Here is a 15639-nt window from a genome sequence, read left to right on the forward strand (position 1 = left end):
CCATAAAATATTCAGCAGAATACAGAAATACGACCTTTCAGATTTTTTCCCTAAATTTATGGCTCTCATCGGCAATCTCTCGACGTACAAGACTGGGTCCCAAAATATTCCTCTGTTCTCAGAAAGAGAGCGAGAAGGACGAAGAGGTAAGATTAATCAAATTGTGAAGGTCAGGGACACACAATACTAGATTAGGACACACAAACCAGGCACAAAGTCATCTATCCGGCCCAATGAAAGATGCCCGCTTGCAGTCATTAGTGTGGTCACCACAGGGAAGCCTCTTTTTCTCAATGCCTCGTCCCTGGCCTCACCAACGCCTCTCATTTGGGCCACATTAGATCTCAGAATAGCCAGATGAATGAAAACAGCCTCCCTGAAATGTGAAGTTTAAATCAGGTCAGCGTTTGCAGACATTAGGCATCCAGAGAGCGAGTGCTCAAGAAAGACTTTTTTTGTCCTACATATTTTGCTTTACATTTTTGCTGTATGTTTTATCTTTCACTGATTTCACTAATTTAACTTTTACACAAATGCTCCTAAATCCACTTTTACAAGGTTTTTGGACATACATGTGTGTTGGCACACAACCTCCCTAAAATATAAAAAAACACTCCTTATTTTTTAATTTCTATTAAACCAAAGTAGTCTCATTAGATATGCCATTTAGATTTTCTTGTTAATGTGACATCACACTAACAAAGCCCCGCCCACGGCCTCAGCGAGTTGTACGCTGTCCCACCATATCTCAATAGTGAGATACTATTTATTTGGACTGAAAGCGCTCACTGTCTCTTTAGGTAAGGGTGTGAGAAGCTGTAGCTCATTTGCATTTAAAGGTACAGACACAGTTTTTGCTTCCACCCATATAGTGCATTTTAGAATAATAATTTTATATAATAAATGATCTATTGGGCATGTTGAGCTGAAACTTCACAGACACATTCTGGGCACACCTGAGACTTATATTACATCTTATAAAAATGGGCATAATAGGTGCCCTTTAAAACATACTCATGCAGAAAAACTCCAAGATATGATGTAAAACAGCAAACTTGTTTTAGGGCGGTTTCAAGAGAAATCATGTTGTGTAGCTCATTCCATGTCAATTGAGCTTGAAAAGTCGAATGAGAGCTCTACTGTTGAACCACTGAAATAAAAGGCTGGAGATATAACCAGGGAGTTTGCTTATACTTCACTTTTTTTTGAAAATACGCTTAATTTCCAGCTCCCCTAGCGTTAAACAATTCAGTTTTACATTTTTGGAATCCATTCAGCATATCTCCGGGTCTGCCGGTACCACTTTTAGCATAGCTTAGCACAATTCATTGAATCTGATTAGACCATTAGCATCGCTATATTTTTTACGGAAAAATAAAAGTTGCCCTTTTTTTGTTTGATATGATATTACACAGTGCCCCCAAAAAATGTTCCCTAGCTATTGAAAGTTACCAAGAGGACTATTTTCGGGCACTGTGTAATATCCATAGACTGTAAAAAAAGATGGACGATGCCTGTTCGCTCTCTTCCATTGGTGAGAAGTGAAGCCGCCAATGTCTCAATACGGCGCTGACATCTTGGGTCTTGAGTCTGCGCAGTAGCGATTTCGGGACCAGTCCTGCGCAGTAGTGAGCAGGAAGTAAAGCCGCGTAATCAAGACCCCACCCTCGCTCTCGGAGAATGCACAACTCACACGATATCACAGCTGTCAATCATGACGTCACACCGCCATTTTTATAGCATTAAATAACTAACTAAAAACAAACTTATTTTAAAAACATTTGAACTTACATCAGCGTGATAAAAACTACACTAAATGACAGAAACCAGCTTCGGAAAAAAGATAATTGAAGTGTAATTAAATTGTTTAGTTGGTCTCAAGTCCCATTGAATAACATGGGGAGGCGGGGTTTATGACCTATTCTGGGACCAGTCACTGGGGGGGCGATCGAGACGTTTTGGCTTCACTTTTCAGGGCTTGTGCGGCACGCTTGGTAATATCATTGCCCCTTCTGCACGAGGGGTACGACACCAAAGTCCTTGATTATTACGCCAGAATGAGAGTTTAGTTCCTAGACATGTCTGCCGTCGCTCTTGGCACATGATGTAACTACAGAAGAGTCAAGTTTTAAATAGTAAAAATATCAAAACTCTTTGAGCGCGATGCTAATGATCTAATCAGATTCAATGGATTATGCTAAGCTATGCTAAAAGTGCTAGCGCCAGACCCGGAGATCAGCTGAATGGATTCTGAAACTTCAAGAATCAAACCCTAGGGGAGCTGGAAAATGAGCATATTTTTTAAAAAAGTGGAATGTCCTTTTAACAATGCCTTAGCTTAGCAATAAATGTTTTCCTCCTTTGATAGAAAGAGAAGCATCCAATGGTTTAATAAAGAGTAAATAAGGATAATGCAGCATTATACCCTAACCTCAACCAAACCCTACCCCAGCCCTAAACCCAACCTCTCATGGGAACAGCCACGCCCATCCATGTGAAATAGACCTGCCCAAAACCTCATCTCTTTACAGCTCCGCCCAGGAACGTAGTAGAGACTTACGGGTGGTGACGTTTGAAAGCTCCAAGACCTTTCTGCAGTAAGTTTTGGTCTGAGCTGTTTCACTATTTTATCAATATGCACATTAAAGTCTTGATTTCTCAAACAACAATCTATTATCTGTGTACTCCAATGCATTTCACAAATCAATAAATAAAGCTGCACAATGTTGTTTACTGATTACATAAAAGAATAAATATCATCTGTGAATAATGAAGCTGCTGTTAAAGCGCTATGGCTCGACTGAAACCTGACCGAAATTCAAGTCAGATGCGTCTCTACCCTTTCATGAAGTAGTCAAGACCACCTAGAGGAAGATCCATCTAATTTCCATAATTTTGTATGGTCATTTAAATGATCACGTCACAAAGAAAGATATGCTATGAGTCAAAGAGACTACAGATTTAAAGCTTGAGGCCCATTTTGTTTCAGGAAATAGACTCTGGTTCACCCACACTTTAAAAGCATTACAACCACCAAATTTTTCTTGAGCCACTGAGTGGAAATGAAGCATGCAAACATAACTTTAAAAGTCCACAAATGAGCAAAAAGTGTCTGAAAGAGCAATCAGAGAGAATTAGTGAGGGTTAAGTGAGGTTAAGTGTTTTTGATGCATCCTGCAGTCATTAATGCCATACAGCAAACAAGTGCATCGGAGATCAATTGTGCCACTTGAATATTACACCATACAAACACAATTTGTTAAACATTACTGCTTTAAAAAATATGTTTTCTTACTAGCACTTGTTTTGTCGCTGTCCGACATGGAGAGAAAGGTGATGGAGAGTTAGTATATAATTATTATGGATCTATCTTTAAAGGTGCAATGTGTACATTTTAGCGGCATCCAGTGGTGAGGTTGCAAAGTGCAACAAACGGCTCAGTCCCCTGCTCACCCCTCGCTTTTGAAACTAATAGAGAAGCTACTGTAGCCGCCACTGGAAAAACATGTAATTGTCAGACAACTTAGCAAAAAAAGTTTTTTCGTTTAGGGCTTCTGTAGAAACATGGCACCACAAAATGGCGACTTCCACGTATGGGGACCCTCTGTGTATGTAGATAAAACCTCTCATTCTAAGGTAACAAAAACATAACGGTTCATTATAAAAAGGTCTTTATACACCCCTGATAATATAGTTTTGTAAATTATTTTGCATTTCTGTAAAGAGGTCCTTCTAAAAATTACACACTGCACCTTTAAAGGAGCTGTATGTAGGTTTTTGACTGTACTAAATTAAAAAAAATGCTATGAGACATTCATAGATATTTAGGAAACATGCTAAGTTCACATAACTGTTTCTCTGAAAAACAATGCTATTCTCTTTTTGAAATGTGCCTTGCACGTCAGAATGTCTGTTTTTGTTTTGGTCTGTATATCCCGCCCACTGCCGATTTACCGAATAGTGTTTTTCAACAGCTAGGTTGCCAGTTATCATGGTTGCTTAACTCTTTCCCCGCCATTGACGAGATATCTCGTCAATCAAGAGAAAATGCTTCCCCGCCAATGACGAGTATTTCTGTCTTTCCGCACTACCGCTATTATCCACTAGGTGGCCTTCCGCAACTTTTTAAAACTGGAAGTATTGCCCTATGGCAAGCAGCTGCATGTCCATGTCTGTTTTAAAGATCGCTCTGAATGGGATCTCTATGAAAAGTCCGTCACAAAAATTGAATTATCTCAGCTTTTTGCTCAAAATGTGGTGTTTTTGCAGAAACCTACCCATATTCAAAAGCTGATTACAAAAGAACTACTGAAGGTAGCATGAAACGTTTTTTTTTTTTGAAAGCAGAGGATCTGTTCTTTCATTTGGTATATTGTATGTTTATATATTTGAAGAAGAACATTTTCTGGAAGGCATTAAACTTTTGTGAAAATCATGAAAAACGCTGGCGCTGGCTTGCAACTTTAAAAAAAAAACGCTGCCGATGAAAGATTTAAATGAAATTGCAATGGCCCATAAATGCGACCTCCGAAATGAGCTGCATATAAAAATCCATACGAGCGGGTTTGTAAATTCAAAAACACTGCAAACATAAACATAAGCAGATAAATTTATGCTTTCCCTCGTGCGCTCCTGTACACTGTAAAAAAAACTTTGCTGTCTAAAATGTTTTGTTAAATCAACTCAGATTTACAAGTCATGTCAACAGAGATGAGTTGTCACAACTTATAAAATATAGTTTAATTTTATAAGCCATGGCTTTTAAGAAACCTACCCATATTTGAGAGTTGATAAAACATTTTTAGTTTGAAAGCAGATGGTCTGTTCTCTCATTTGATATTGTATGTTTATATATTTAAAGAAGAACATTTTCTGGAAGGCATTAAACTTTTGTGAAAAAATGCTGGCAGGGAAAAAGTTGATATACATTTTACAATTAAATAGCGGTGATGAAAATGGTTGCTGGAGGTTATCTCATAGAAAGTTATATCTAAATTCTAGAGTCCATACAAAATCAAGACAAAAAAGTGCATCACAGTCAAGATTACGCAATGATAATGTTTCAAAAGTTGATTAGGTTTGTCACATGGCATCATCTCAAGCAAGAGATGTTTAAATTTGTGTTGATATTTCTGGTTCATGCGTCAGACTGGAAATAGAAAGTCAAGTCAAGCACATTACATCGGGACACATTGTTGCATCCAATGTGCTGTGCTGTGGTGATCTGGGTATTCACTGCCATATTGTGCAAATACAAGTGAAGGTCTGCCGAAAATACCAAGAAGAGTCTAAAGGTATGCTATACAAATACAGTTCAACAACATGTACAATATACTTTTGTATACACTCGTAAACGCTGGGTTATTTGTTTTACGCAACAACTGGGTTAAACATATTGGGTTGTTCTGTTGGGTTATTCCTAGCGTGTATTGGGTTATTTCTGTAACAACCCAGCCAGTTGGGTTAAAATTGGTCTCACGTCACGAGGCATTTTAAATTTTAACGACCGATGGGTGCACTGCTAAAAGTGATATGTTAATATTAAAATATATAAAAATGTTTTGTTACAAATGTTCCCTTGATTACCAATGCCAAACCCAAAACGCACTTTTAAGCCATCATAAAGGTAGAAAAACGTCGCAATTTATAAATTTATTTATTTATTGTACATTGTGCTTTAAAAGTGTATATTTGTTATTTTTATTGTCAAAAATGACAATCATTTTGCTAGATAAAACCCTTATGCCTCGTTTGGTATCGTTTATAGTCCTTTGAAACTCCGTTGAAAAAAACTGTTAAGTGTTGAGTTAAGTGTTAAGTGGTGGTGTCCATTAAAGTCCATTAAAATGAGAAAAATCCTGCAATGTTTTCCTCAAAAAACATAATTTCTTCTGGACTGAACAAAGAAAGACATGGACATTTTGGATGACATGGTGGTGAGTAGGTTGTCTGGATTTTTCTTTTGGGAAAATGGAATGTTCCTTTAAGGAACACTAGGAATTCAATTTAAAACAAGTTTAATTACAAGTTATAAAATCATAAATATTATCAGCCTAACAATCTGAATAATTTTTTTTTAATTAAAAGTGTGGATGACTTTCAAATGTATTAGTATTTGGTACGCCCAGGCATCAAACTGGACCGGACCGATCTAGAACAGTATTCTGAAGACTTCCACATAAAAAATTGCAGTCAATTTTCGCAGTTTCTTTTCCTTTATAATCCAGCTTTTATCAATTCATTAAAACTCATTTAGTGATTGATGGCACACATGTGTCACTCATCTCTCATGTTGGGCCGCACCCCTTTCACCTCCATCACCCCAGCGTCCAGGGCTGTGACCCCGCCGTTTCTATATCAGTCATTTATCAAATCCAGAAGTACTTTATTATCAGTGATATATGTCATATAAAGCAAGAGTCATACTACTGAAACAATATCGGTCATTTAGTCTATACATTGATCTATATTTATCCATATATACAGCATATATGCATTTTATTCTTGTATCACTAACCAGATTTAAGGTTACTTAAGGTTATAACACATCTAAATACTTCACAGTTTAATCTCTTGTGCTTTCATGACAGCATGTGTTCATTATTATACAGTACACTGATGGTGTATTATCCCAGCATGATCTGGGAACATTTGAAAGAGCATCTCGTGTGCTTAGAATATTATCTCCAAAACTTTTCCTTGTTTACAAATAAAGCAATGCAGGACAACCGAAACGCTGAGCTATGCACATTTTATTTTACAGCACCACTGTACAGTCAGCATCTGATTCAATTATTTTTGTTTATAGTTTTAATTTAGAGCTCCACTGAGCTTCCCGAGCAACCAAAGTAAAATCTCTCTCTCTGGGTTTAACACACATGAATAATCCTTACACATTTTACAAGCAATACACTGCTACACAGCAGAAGACACACACACACACACACACAGTCTCTCTAATGTAAAGCCTTAACACACACTCACCATCAGGATAAAGCCACAGCAGAGACAGAAATCAAACCCCTGATCCGCCCCAGTCACATGTGCATCTCTCTCTCTCTCCTTCTCTCTTTCCCTCTCTCTCTCGGTCTGGGCAAGAGTGTATGAAGAATCAAACCTCTGCTACTGAATCCCATGAAGTGAAAGAGAGAGAGAGAGAGAGAGCTGTAGTGGCTGAAAGGGCAACTCCCTCTCCTCATAAACACATCACGAGTGGAAGAGGAAGAGAGAGATAAAGAGCGAGACATTAGAGCCAATGTGTGTGTGTGTGTGTGTGTGTGTGTGTGTTCACAAACACACCATTAAAGTGCTGATCGCCCACCCCATCCTCACCGAAGACATCACGGCGCTCGGTTGGACTTCCATGTCCGACTGAATCCACAATCATTAACGTCCATCACACACACAGCGCTCATCACTGCACTGTTTGCACTGCCCGAAATGGCAAACGGTAAATAAACTTACACGCAGGTTTGTTGCACTATACAGTACGTACACATCGAAATTTCATCATTTTTATTTCAAGCTAATGATGTTTTCTATTCCCTAACCGCACACCTACGCTAACTCTCACACAAACCTGCTGGCATTATTAGATTTGAGGAAAACCGGATTTGAGTCGTGGGCTACACCTGTGTTTGCCACTTTTAGACATTCCATAATTGGCATTTCATATTTTTAAATTAAATTCCTTACCAGAACTAGCCTGACTATCCTGTTAACACGAAAGCAACTAAGAAAATATTATAAAGCTACATCGAGATTTGTTGACAGAGACCTGACAAACCATGAGTCCCAATTCGCATTCAATTCGTAAGTCTGAAATGTTAAAGAAGTTGAATTTGTCCCACAATTCATTGCGAGGGGGAGAAGTTTAGTGAAGCTTCTCTAAATTAATGCATTAAATAACATGGTAAACGTTACATATTAACGAATGAAGAAAAGCTGAAATGCAAAGAGTTGTGTTGTGATGCGTTTTATTGTCAATGATCGCAATGTTCAACAACGATCACTACTGTTATGTGTTTGCATGTCCAGTACTTGCATTAAAATCTATATACTTTCCTACAGACGGTTTCATCAGATGCATGTCCGCTGTCGCAGTTGTGCGCCTGGAACCAAAGCTAAGTAAGTAGAGTTTCAAGTGCTTTATTAATCAAAATCAATGTCTTTATTGATAAATATGTCCTCGTTGGTGTCAAATGACCTCTGCCAGTGATCTGACTTTTCTTTGTAAGCTTAGAATTTCTTCTCTTTACTTACATTGAACGGGTAAGTCCAAAAAGGCTTTCATGTCGTTCTGCTATACTGATAAACTATAATAGCAGAAAGGGACAAAAAACACTTGCCTACCAACACGTTTCCACAAGGAGTTTTCATTCAGAACACATGAACTACCTGAAACGGACAAGGAGATCAGTGATTATATAACGGCTACCATAGTTGCAACACACATTTGGAAAAGCGAGGTACTAGAGAGAACTATTCGTTTGAATGCAAAATACAATTTCACCACTAGATGGGATAAAATCCTACTTATTGTCCCTTTAACTTCTAGTCTGTGGCTGTTTCTCAATTCCAAGAACGCAAAGAACAGACTTGTGTTCTTGTGAAGACTGGTCTTGCCAGACGACCTTGGAAGAACGAACTCAGGTGGTCACGAGAACACAGAACGTACCTGTGAGAATTGAGATGTCTGCGATCTTCCTGTGGGTCACCTGACATCTGCCACAATTGTTTTGCCGCAATGATTTCTGGGGCGTAAAGCGACTTCAGCGTGCAAGTCTGCACTCGATGGATCCTCGATATCAACACATCCGAGTATTTTCATGCATCCTCTGTACTTGCGCTCTTGAGAATTGGAATTGAACTTCGACGGATAATGATGACGTAGAGCGAGGACACAAGGACGCAAGATTGCTGCATATTGAGAATCAGCCTGTGTTTATTTATCAGTTTAGCTAGCGGCTAACATGATCTCTAAAACAAATACCTTGTAGAAAATAAAATGTTTCAATTTGCTAAAGATTAAGCATGGCGAGCATGGATCATCACTGTACGGAAGTGTAAATATTAAATAAAAATTTGTTAAAGCAGTTTACATTTATTGTAATAAATAAATATAATTCAATAAAGAATATATTTTATTCATAAATTGATCACAAAAAAATAGGTTTGTGTTACACTTTTAGTGGTTTTACCAACAATGGCCACTAGGTGTCAACGGTTTGCTTCATACTCTTGTCACAAATTAATAAATTACTGTCATTGCATTATTATTACTTCTAAAGGATTTGAAATATGGACGCAAGATCGCTGAAGAACGCATATTGAGAAACAGCCTGTGTTTATTTATCAGTTTAGCTAGCGGCTAACGTGATCTCTAAAACAAATATCTTGTCGAAAATAAAATGTTTCAATGTGCTAAAGATGAGGGGAGACGGCGAGCATGGATCAGCGCTTTGCGGAAGTTTAAATAATAAATAAAAATTTGTTAAAGCAGTTTACATTTATTGTAATAAATAAATATAATTCAATAAAGAATATATTTTATTCATAAATTGATCACAAAAAATAGGTTTGTGTTACACTTTTACTGGTTTTACCAACAATGGCCACTAGGTGTCAACAGTTTGCTTCATACTCTTGTCACAAATTAATAAATTACTGTCGTTGCATTATTATTACTGCTAAAAGGTTTGAAACATGAAAACTACATTCTTAGACCTTTCTACCAATATATAGTTTGTCGTGATATTAACATTTACATGCAAAATATTGGAGTAAACTCAGGTGTCCCGCTCATGGGACAGCGCCAATATAAGCCCTTTGTGTTTCTGCTTCTCCCTGCACAGTATATGAATTGTACTTTTGTTATTATTGTATATATTTTATATTTGTGCAAATAAAATATGAACTTGTCCCGGAGCGTTAATGACGACCCCTGCATTAAATCTTGTACATTTAAAGCAATCTGTAATTAGTATAAGTATCACCATTTCTTTGAAAGTCACACGACACTTGTATGACTGACGTCACAACTTATGCGAGACATCTCGGCATGGCATACACAAATTAAACAAATCAGATTTGAGCGCTTCCGTGAGTCACGAGTTGTATGATGTCTGTAAATATTACTTATCTACATACAAGTAAGCATTTCACACATTGTACATACAAGTTGTTCTTTAAAACTCTTATGTGATTTTTGGATATGCCGCAAAAATTATGTTTAGGAAATTAATACAGAAATCTGACAATATTCGATTTCTGCATGGGAATTAAACTATTCCTTGTTAAATAAGTTAAGATACAGCATACGCAGTTTAAAGTTTGCTTCAAACGCAACAACGCTAACATTTTAAAGCAAACTGCATGTGTTTCTCTGTCCTGCCTCCCTCAACACTGTGGGAAATTTAAATGTCAAGGGCTGCGCTGTCATATAAACCTCATGAGGCCATCAGTCACCACGTCAGTGATCTCTCCTCGCTCCACACGCTTTCTGTGTACTGTATGTGAAACTGATTCAAACATTTATCTTATCTACCTCCTCTTATTAAACTGCCATTCATACACACACCCACAAACACCACGCGCTTTCATAATGCTGTCACTATAAAGAAATGAGTCAATGTTTATTAGTATGCTAATGCTAAACCTAATAGACATCTTTTAGTAAATTTAATAAGACACTGGACGGCTTTCCAACATACTTAAAATCGTGTCCATCACATGTAAAATGCATACTGCATAATCTCAATAAACCAAATCAACATAAAATAATGGCCAATAGTCTTAAAACCTAAAGTAAACTTTCTCCAAAACCACAATATGAAATAAATAAATAAATAAATAAATAAATAAATGCCGAATAAAAGCTCATGTTTAGTCCGGTGAAGCAGGTGTACCTTAAAAATGGGCATCTGGCCGCTGTGTGCGCGTGATGAATCTTGTTGTAGATGTCTTCTTTTGTGTCTTTGTCCTTTTAGGTTTTGTCTCAATCAGAGTGTCTTAATCTACCCGTCTCATTCACACGGACAAACCTGCTTCACTCGCCGTGCTATCATCCTGAGTTCTTCTACATTACTTGCTGCAGTCTCTGTGTGTCTCTGTGTGTATGTGTTAGCTGCTGCCCTAACGTGTGTGTGCCAATGAACAACTGGAGAGAGAGAGAGAGAGAGAGAGAGAGAGAGAAAGTGAGCGAGCGAGCGAGGAGGGCTGCCCATGTCCTATCTCTCTTTCTCTTTCTCTCTCGAGACGGGCCCCTGTCCCGCTCTCTGTGCAGTTATTTTTAGCAGCAGCCGGGCCATGAATCAAAATCTCACATAAAGAAACAGCACATGTCATACGTAGGACAATATATCAGAGGTACCTTCACTCCCCGGTCGGGCGTTTTGTGCGGATTTCTGCAGAGAAACTGCAAGACGTTTTATTTTTGTCTGGCCATTATCTGGGGGTTTCGAACAGCGTGTTCTCATAAAACGGGTGTTTTATGACGGCTGTGTTTTATTGGGAGACAGATGATCTATTAGGATTTGTCAGTGGTAATGAAGAAAGATGAAGCCACCTGATCTCTGATCGATGCCAGCACAAAAAATGAGAGGTCACGTTCCAGCTTTGCTGGCTTTTGTTGGAAGTCACGGATCCGTGAATTTGGTATCTTATTACTTAGTGCATCAAATTTCTGTATCCTCTGGCTTAAAATGGGAATATTTGGTTTGTGTTAGATGACCTTCACAACTGTATTTTACATTTACATTTACGTATATGATAGACACTTTTATCCAAACCCGGACAGCAGCCGACTCAAGGCCAGATCCGCGCCAGATCTGGTGACTTTGGCACGGATCTGACCGGATTCAGCCTAGAGTCGTCTGCGGATTGATAAAAGACTTTATTACAATGTATACATTTTGTCATTATTTGGTGCCTCTCCTTTGGGATCGAACCCACAACCTATTGTGCGGCTAAAACAATGCTAACAAAACCCTGTTTCTAACAATAAACTCATCATTTGAACCTCATTTATTAAAGTGACTTAAATCATTGTAGTGAAAAATGTCTCCGGTTGAGACACTGCATTAGTAGCTGATGCTACGGGGGAAAAGTCTTTTCCAATCTGTCCTGAACATCTATCAAATTATGGCAATTTTGTGAATCGGCCAATGTGTTTGCTAATGTGCGCATTGCGGCACAGAAAACATTTCATTGCACTGTTTTCACTGAGAAACAGAGAGAGCGACGCTCTTACACTTCTAATACAATAATGCAGCCATAAGCCCAACCATAAACAGTGCTTATTTTAATTTATTTCGATGCAATAGCCTGCAATACCATGCCCCATAAAACAAAATGTGTTGGGTTTTTATATATATATATATATATATATATATATATAGCAAGAAGCTTTTATCCAAAGTGACTTTCAAATGATGACACATTATAAGCAACTGTTTTAAGAGCCAACAAACAAAGCAGAAATCTATCAGGATTTTCTAGGTTATATCATTATGGGGACACAACAGGTCCATTAGCAACTGGGTAAAGAAAAATCCTGGAGTATTTTGTTTGTTTTGCTGTCTTTCTCTTGACCCAGACAGTGTAATTGTTTTGCTTGGGTGCTTTCTTGAAAGAACTGCCCATAACCTTTATTGTTATATTGACCTACATTCAGTTTATTTTCATAACTTGGAGGGAGGTGGCTCAAGTTTTTTTTGTTAAATATCGATTCAGTTTTGTTCTGATGAATTAATATAAATGTATGTTATGTTATTTTTAGGGATGCTCCGATCAGGATTTTTGCAGCCGATACCGATCACCGATTTGTAATCTTCGTGATCGGCCGATACCGATTCCGATACCGATTTTTTTAAAGCTGATATTTGAGCTCTTTGATGACTGTAACTGTTACAATCTTTCTAAATAAAATAATACCACGGATGTTGCCTTTGTTATATTACTTGCAGTAATTAGGTATATTATTGTTTTAATAGAGACTCAAATAAATAAGCACAACAAATATTTATTCTGCAAAGAGAAATTTAATATGGCTTTAAAAATGTCTCCTAAAAGTACTGAAAATAAAACACTTCATAGACTTTACTGTATTAATTAAATATACACGCATTCGTATGAAGTATAAAAATTCTTTAGTCAAGAGCAGAGAGTGATTTTATTGAGAGATGAATAGGTTACTGCAGCTTTAAGACGTGAGAGAGATATCGCTCTGTTCACGTGCACTGATGACAGGCTGCTGTGTGTGTGGGCGGCGGCTGAACGCAGACAAGCAGCTGTGAGGAAAATAAAAGTTTAAACGCTCAAAACTTTAAGACGCATGCAAATAAGAAACTTTTGGCATGAGGATGCAATTGTCCGTGATAGATATGTGTTGTATACGCTGTTTGATGGGGATGTGAAGATGCCTCGCGCTGTTTACCGGAGCGCGTCCTCATAGAAAATACGCATATCTCTGTAAAGGCAAAGAGAGACATACAAATCTGCACGCTGCACATGAGCAACAGGTTGTAAAAATGCTCGCGCTACGTAAAAATGTCTTTAATTGCCGCCGCATTCAGGATCCTTTTGATGACAAAAGTAAACAGAAAGATCGGTTTATGAGATCGGCAGATTTAGCGAGCACCGATCGAGTCATTTAATGCCATTATCGGCCGATACCAATCGGCGGCCGATCGATCGGAGCATCCCTAGTTATTTTTATTTGTAGACTTCTTCTTCTTCGTTTAAAGGTGCAGTGTGTAAATTTTAGTGGCATCTAGTGGTGAGGTTGCAAATTGCAACCAACGGCTCAGTCCACTGCTTATCCCTTGCTTTTAAAACGCATAGAGAAGCTACGGTAGCCGCCACCGGACAAACATGTTATCTTGGGAGACAGCTGCGTAAGAAAAGTTTGTCCGTTAAGGGCTTCTGTAGAAACATGGCGGCACAAAAAAACGTCTCATTCTAAGGTAATAAAAACATAAGGGTTCATTATGAAAGGTCTTTATACACCCCTGATAATGTAGTTTTTTATATTATTTTGCATTTCTGTCAAGAGATCCTTCTAAAAATTACACACTGCACCTTTAAGGGGGCTTGTACACGAAAGTGTTCAAACGCGGCTGAAAACTGTGGGCGCTTGCCAGCTTTTTATCAGCTGGGTGCTTTGGTTCCTATGACACTTCTGCTTTGTTTATAACTCGTTTCAATGATGCGCTGGTTGGTTGTTGTGATATTTGTCCCACCCCACCTCCACTGTGATTGGACGGCCGGGTCAGAAGTGACATCGACGAGTTGAGCGTTTCACCCAAAGCTGAAACATTTTTTTTCAACTCTCGGTGCTCAGCGCTGAAAAACAGGCAAGTGCCGACGCTCATCGCGGACAAAACCAACCAGCTGCTGGCGTTTTTGAAAAGCGTGTCGCTTTCTTTGGAAACTATTCAAAGCATATGCCGACATAAGCACCTTGGTGTGCACCAATGATGCGCCGGTCAATGTATAAACAACCCGCACCCGACCAGCGTTTTCAACTAATCCAGCCGCAACTCGGACCGCAAGAAAATTTAAAATAAATCTTGTACCCGACCTGCTAGTAATTGTTTAAAATAGTTCATTTGCATCTTTATTTCAAACGACCCGACCGACCGCAACCTGAATATCATTAAAAATATTTTTGGATGAGTCGTAACCGCGGGTATTTGTGGGTGTCCGCAGGCACCCGCTCATTTCGGATCAACCCGCGCATCACTGGTGTGCACGCCCCCTTAAGGGATGGTTACATCACACTTTTCTTTTCATTGACTCTAATTCATACGCATGTGAATACGTCAGACCGAAAATGCAAGCTTGTGCGAAGATATTTTGCATTTCGATCTGTACTAAAGGTTAATGCTGAAGGTATACTAGGGACATCCACGTACACTTGCCGTCCGCATGACGTAATTTTCGTCATCAGGAGGGTCCGCAGTCTTCCATCCGCATGCGCCCCAAAATTTGAGACAATGCGGACAGTGGTTAGAAATTATCGAGACAGGACACTCAACTACAAACAATTACACAAAGGCAATAGACAGCATTTGCACACAAACTATCGTTTTTCCTTCTTTTTTTTTCACTTATTTCGAAAAAGAGAAAGCTGTGGAGCATTTTCGTCATAATAATGTTTGAATCCTGTTTTTTGTTTCTAGTTTTTTGTTCCAAACTTTGTTTGCATTGGTGGATCCGCTACTTTTCTTCACCAATCCTACATTTTTTATTGTACTTTATAAAACGGTTAGTTCCAATCCTTGATTCTGATTGGTCAATAGGTGTGCTTTATTCACAATAAAACACTGTTATGACCGCTTCACCAAACGGTTCTATTTAATATCACTGCGCCCTTAGCAACACCCTTAGCAACACATAAACATATAATGAGACAAAGTCTGAGAACAGTTTGTTGTTTTTATTTGAGCTTTCATGTTGTTGTTCGCAGTCAGGGACGATTTTTTCTAGCGGAAGGAATGCTTTTATTGATTTAACTTCATGAAAGTTGCACTGATATTTTTTTTACTTTAATATTGTGTGGTAACCGTTTTATAAAAGCAATAAGGTACTCGAGGCAAGCGCTGCACCGCGAACAAGCAACGGCCGAAGGGGTTGCAG

At 38.4% G+C, this 15639-nt stretch overlaps 1 protein-coding gene across 5 annotated transcripts in view; it reads right to left on the minus strand.

Moving 5' to 3' along the window:
* rgs3a (regulator of G protein signaling 3a) overlaps positions 1–15639 on the minus strand; it is an 86264-nt gene that overhangs the window by 60481 nt on the left and 10144 nt on the right. The window contains exon 1 of one of the 5 annotated variants that reach the window (XM_055200304.2): positions 10908–11094. The exons of 2 other annotated variants lie outside the window; for them this stretch is intronic. In XM_055200304.2, the coding sequence (XP_055056279.2) occupies positions 10908–10922 (15 nt within the window). In that variant the 5' untranslated portion in view covers positions 10923–11094. Of the gene's footprint in view, positions 1–206; positions 359–6984; positions 7112–10907; positions 11095–15639 lie in introns of those variants that run through there. 2 more of the 5 variants (XM_055200306.2, XM_055200305.2) reach the window with 2 other exon arrangements.

This window comes from Misgurnus anguillicaudatus, chromosome 22, assembly GCF_027580225.2.
Source record: "Misgurnus anguillicaudatus chromosome 22, ASM2758022v2, whole genome shotgun sequence".
Taxonomy (NCBI): Eukaryota; Metazoa; Chordata; class Actinopteri; order Cypriniformes; family Cobitidae; genus Misgurnus; species Misgurnus anguillicaudatus.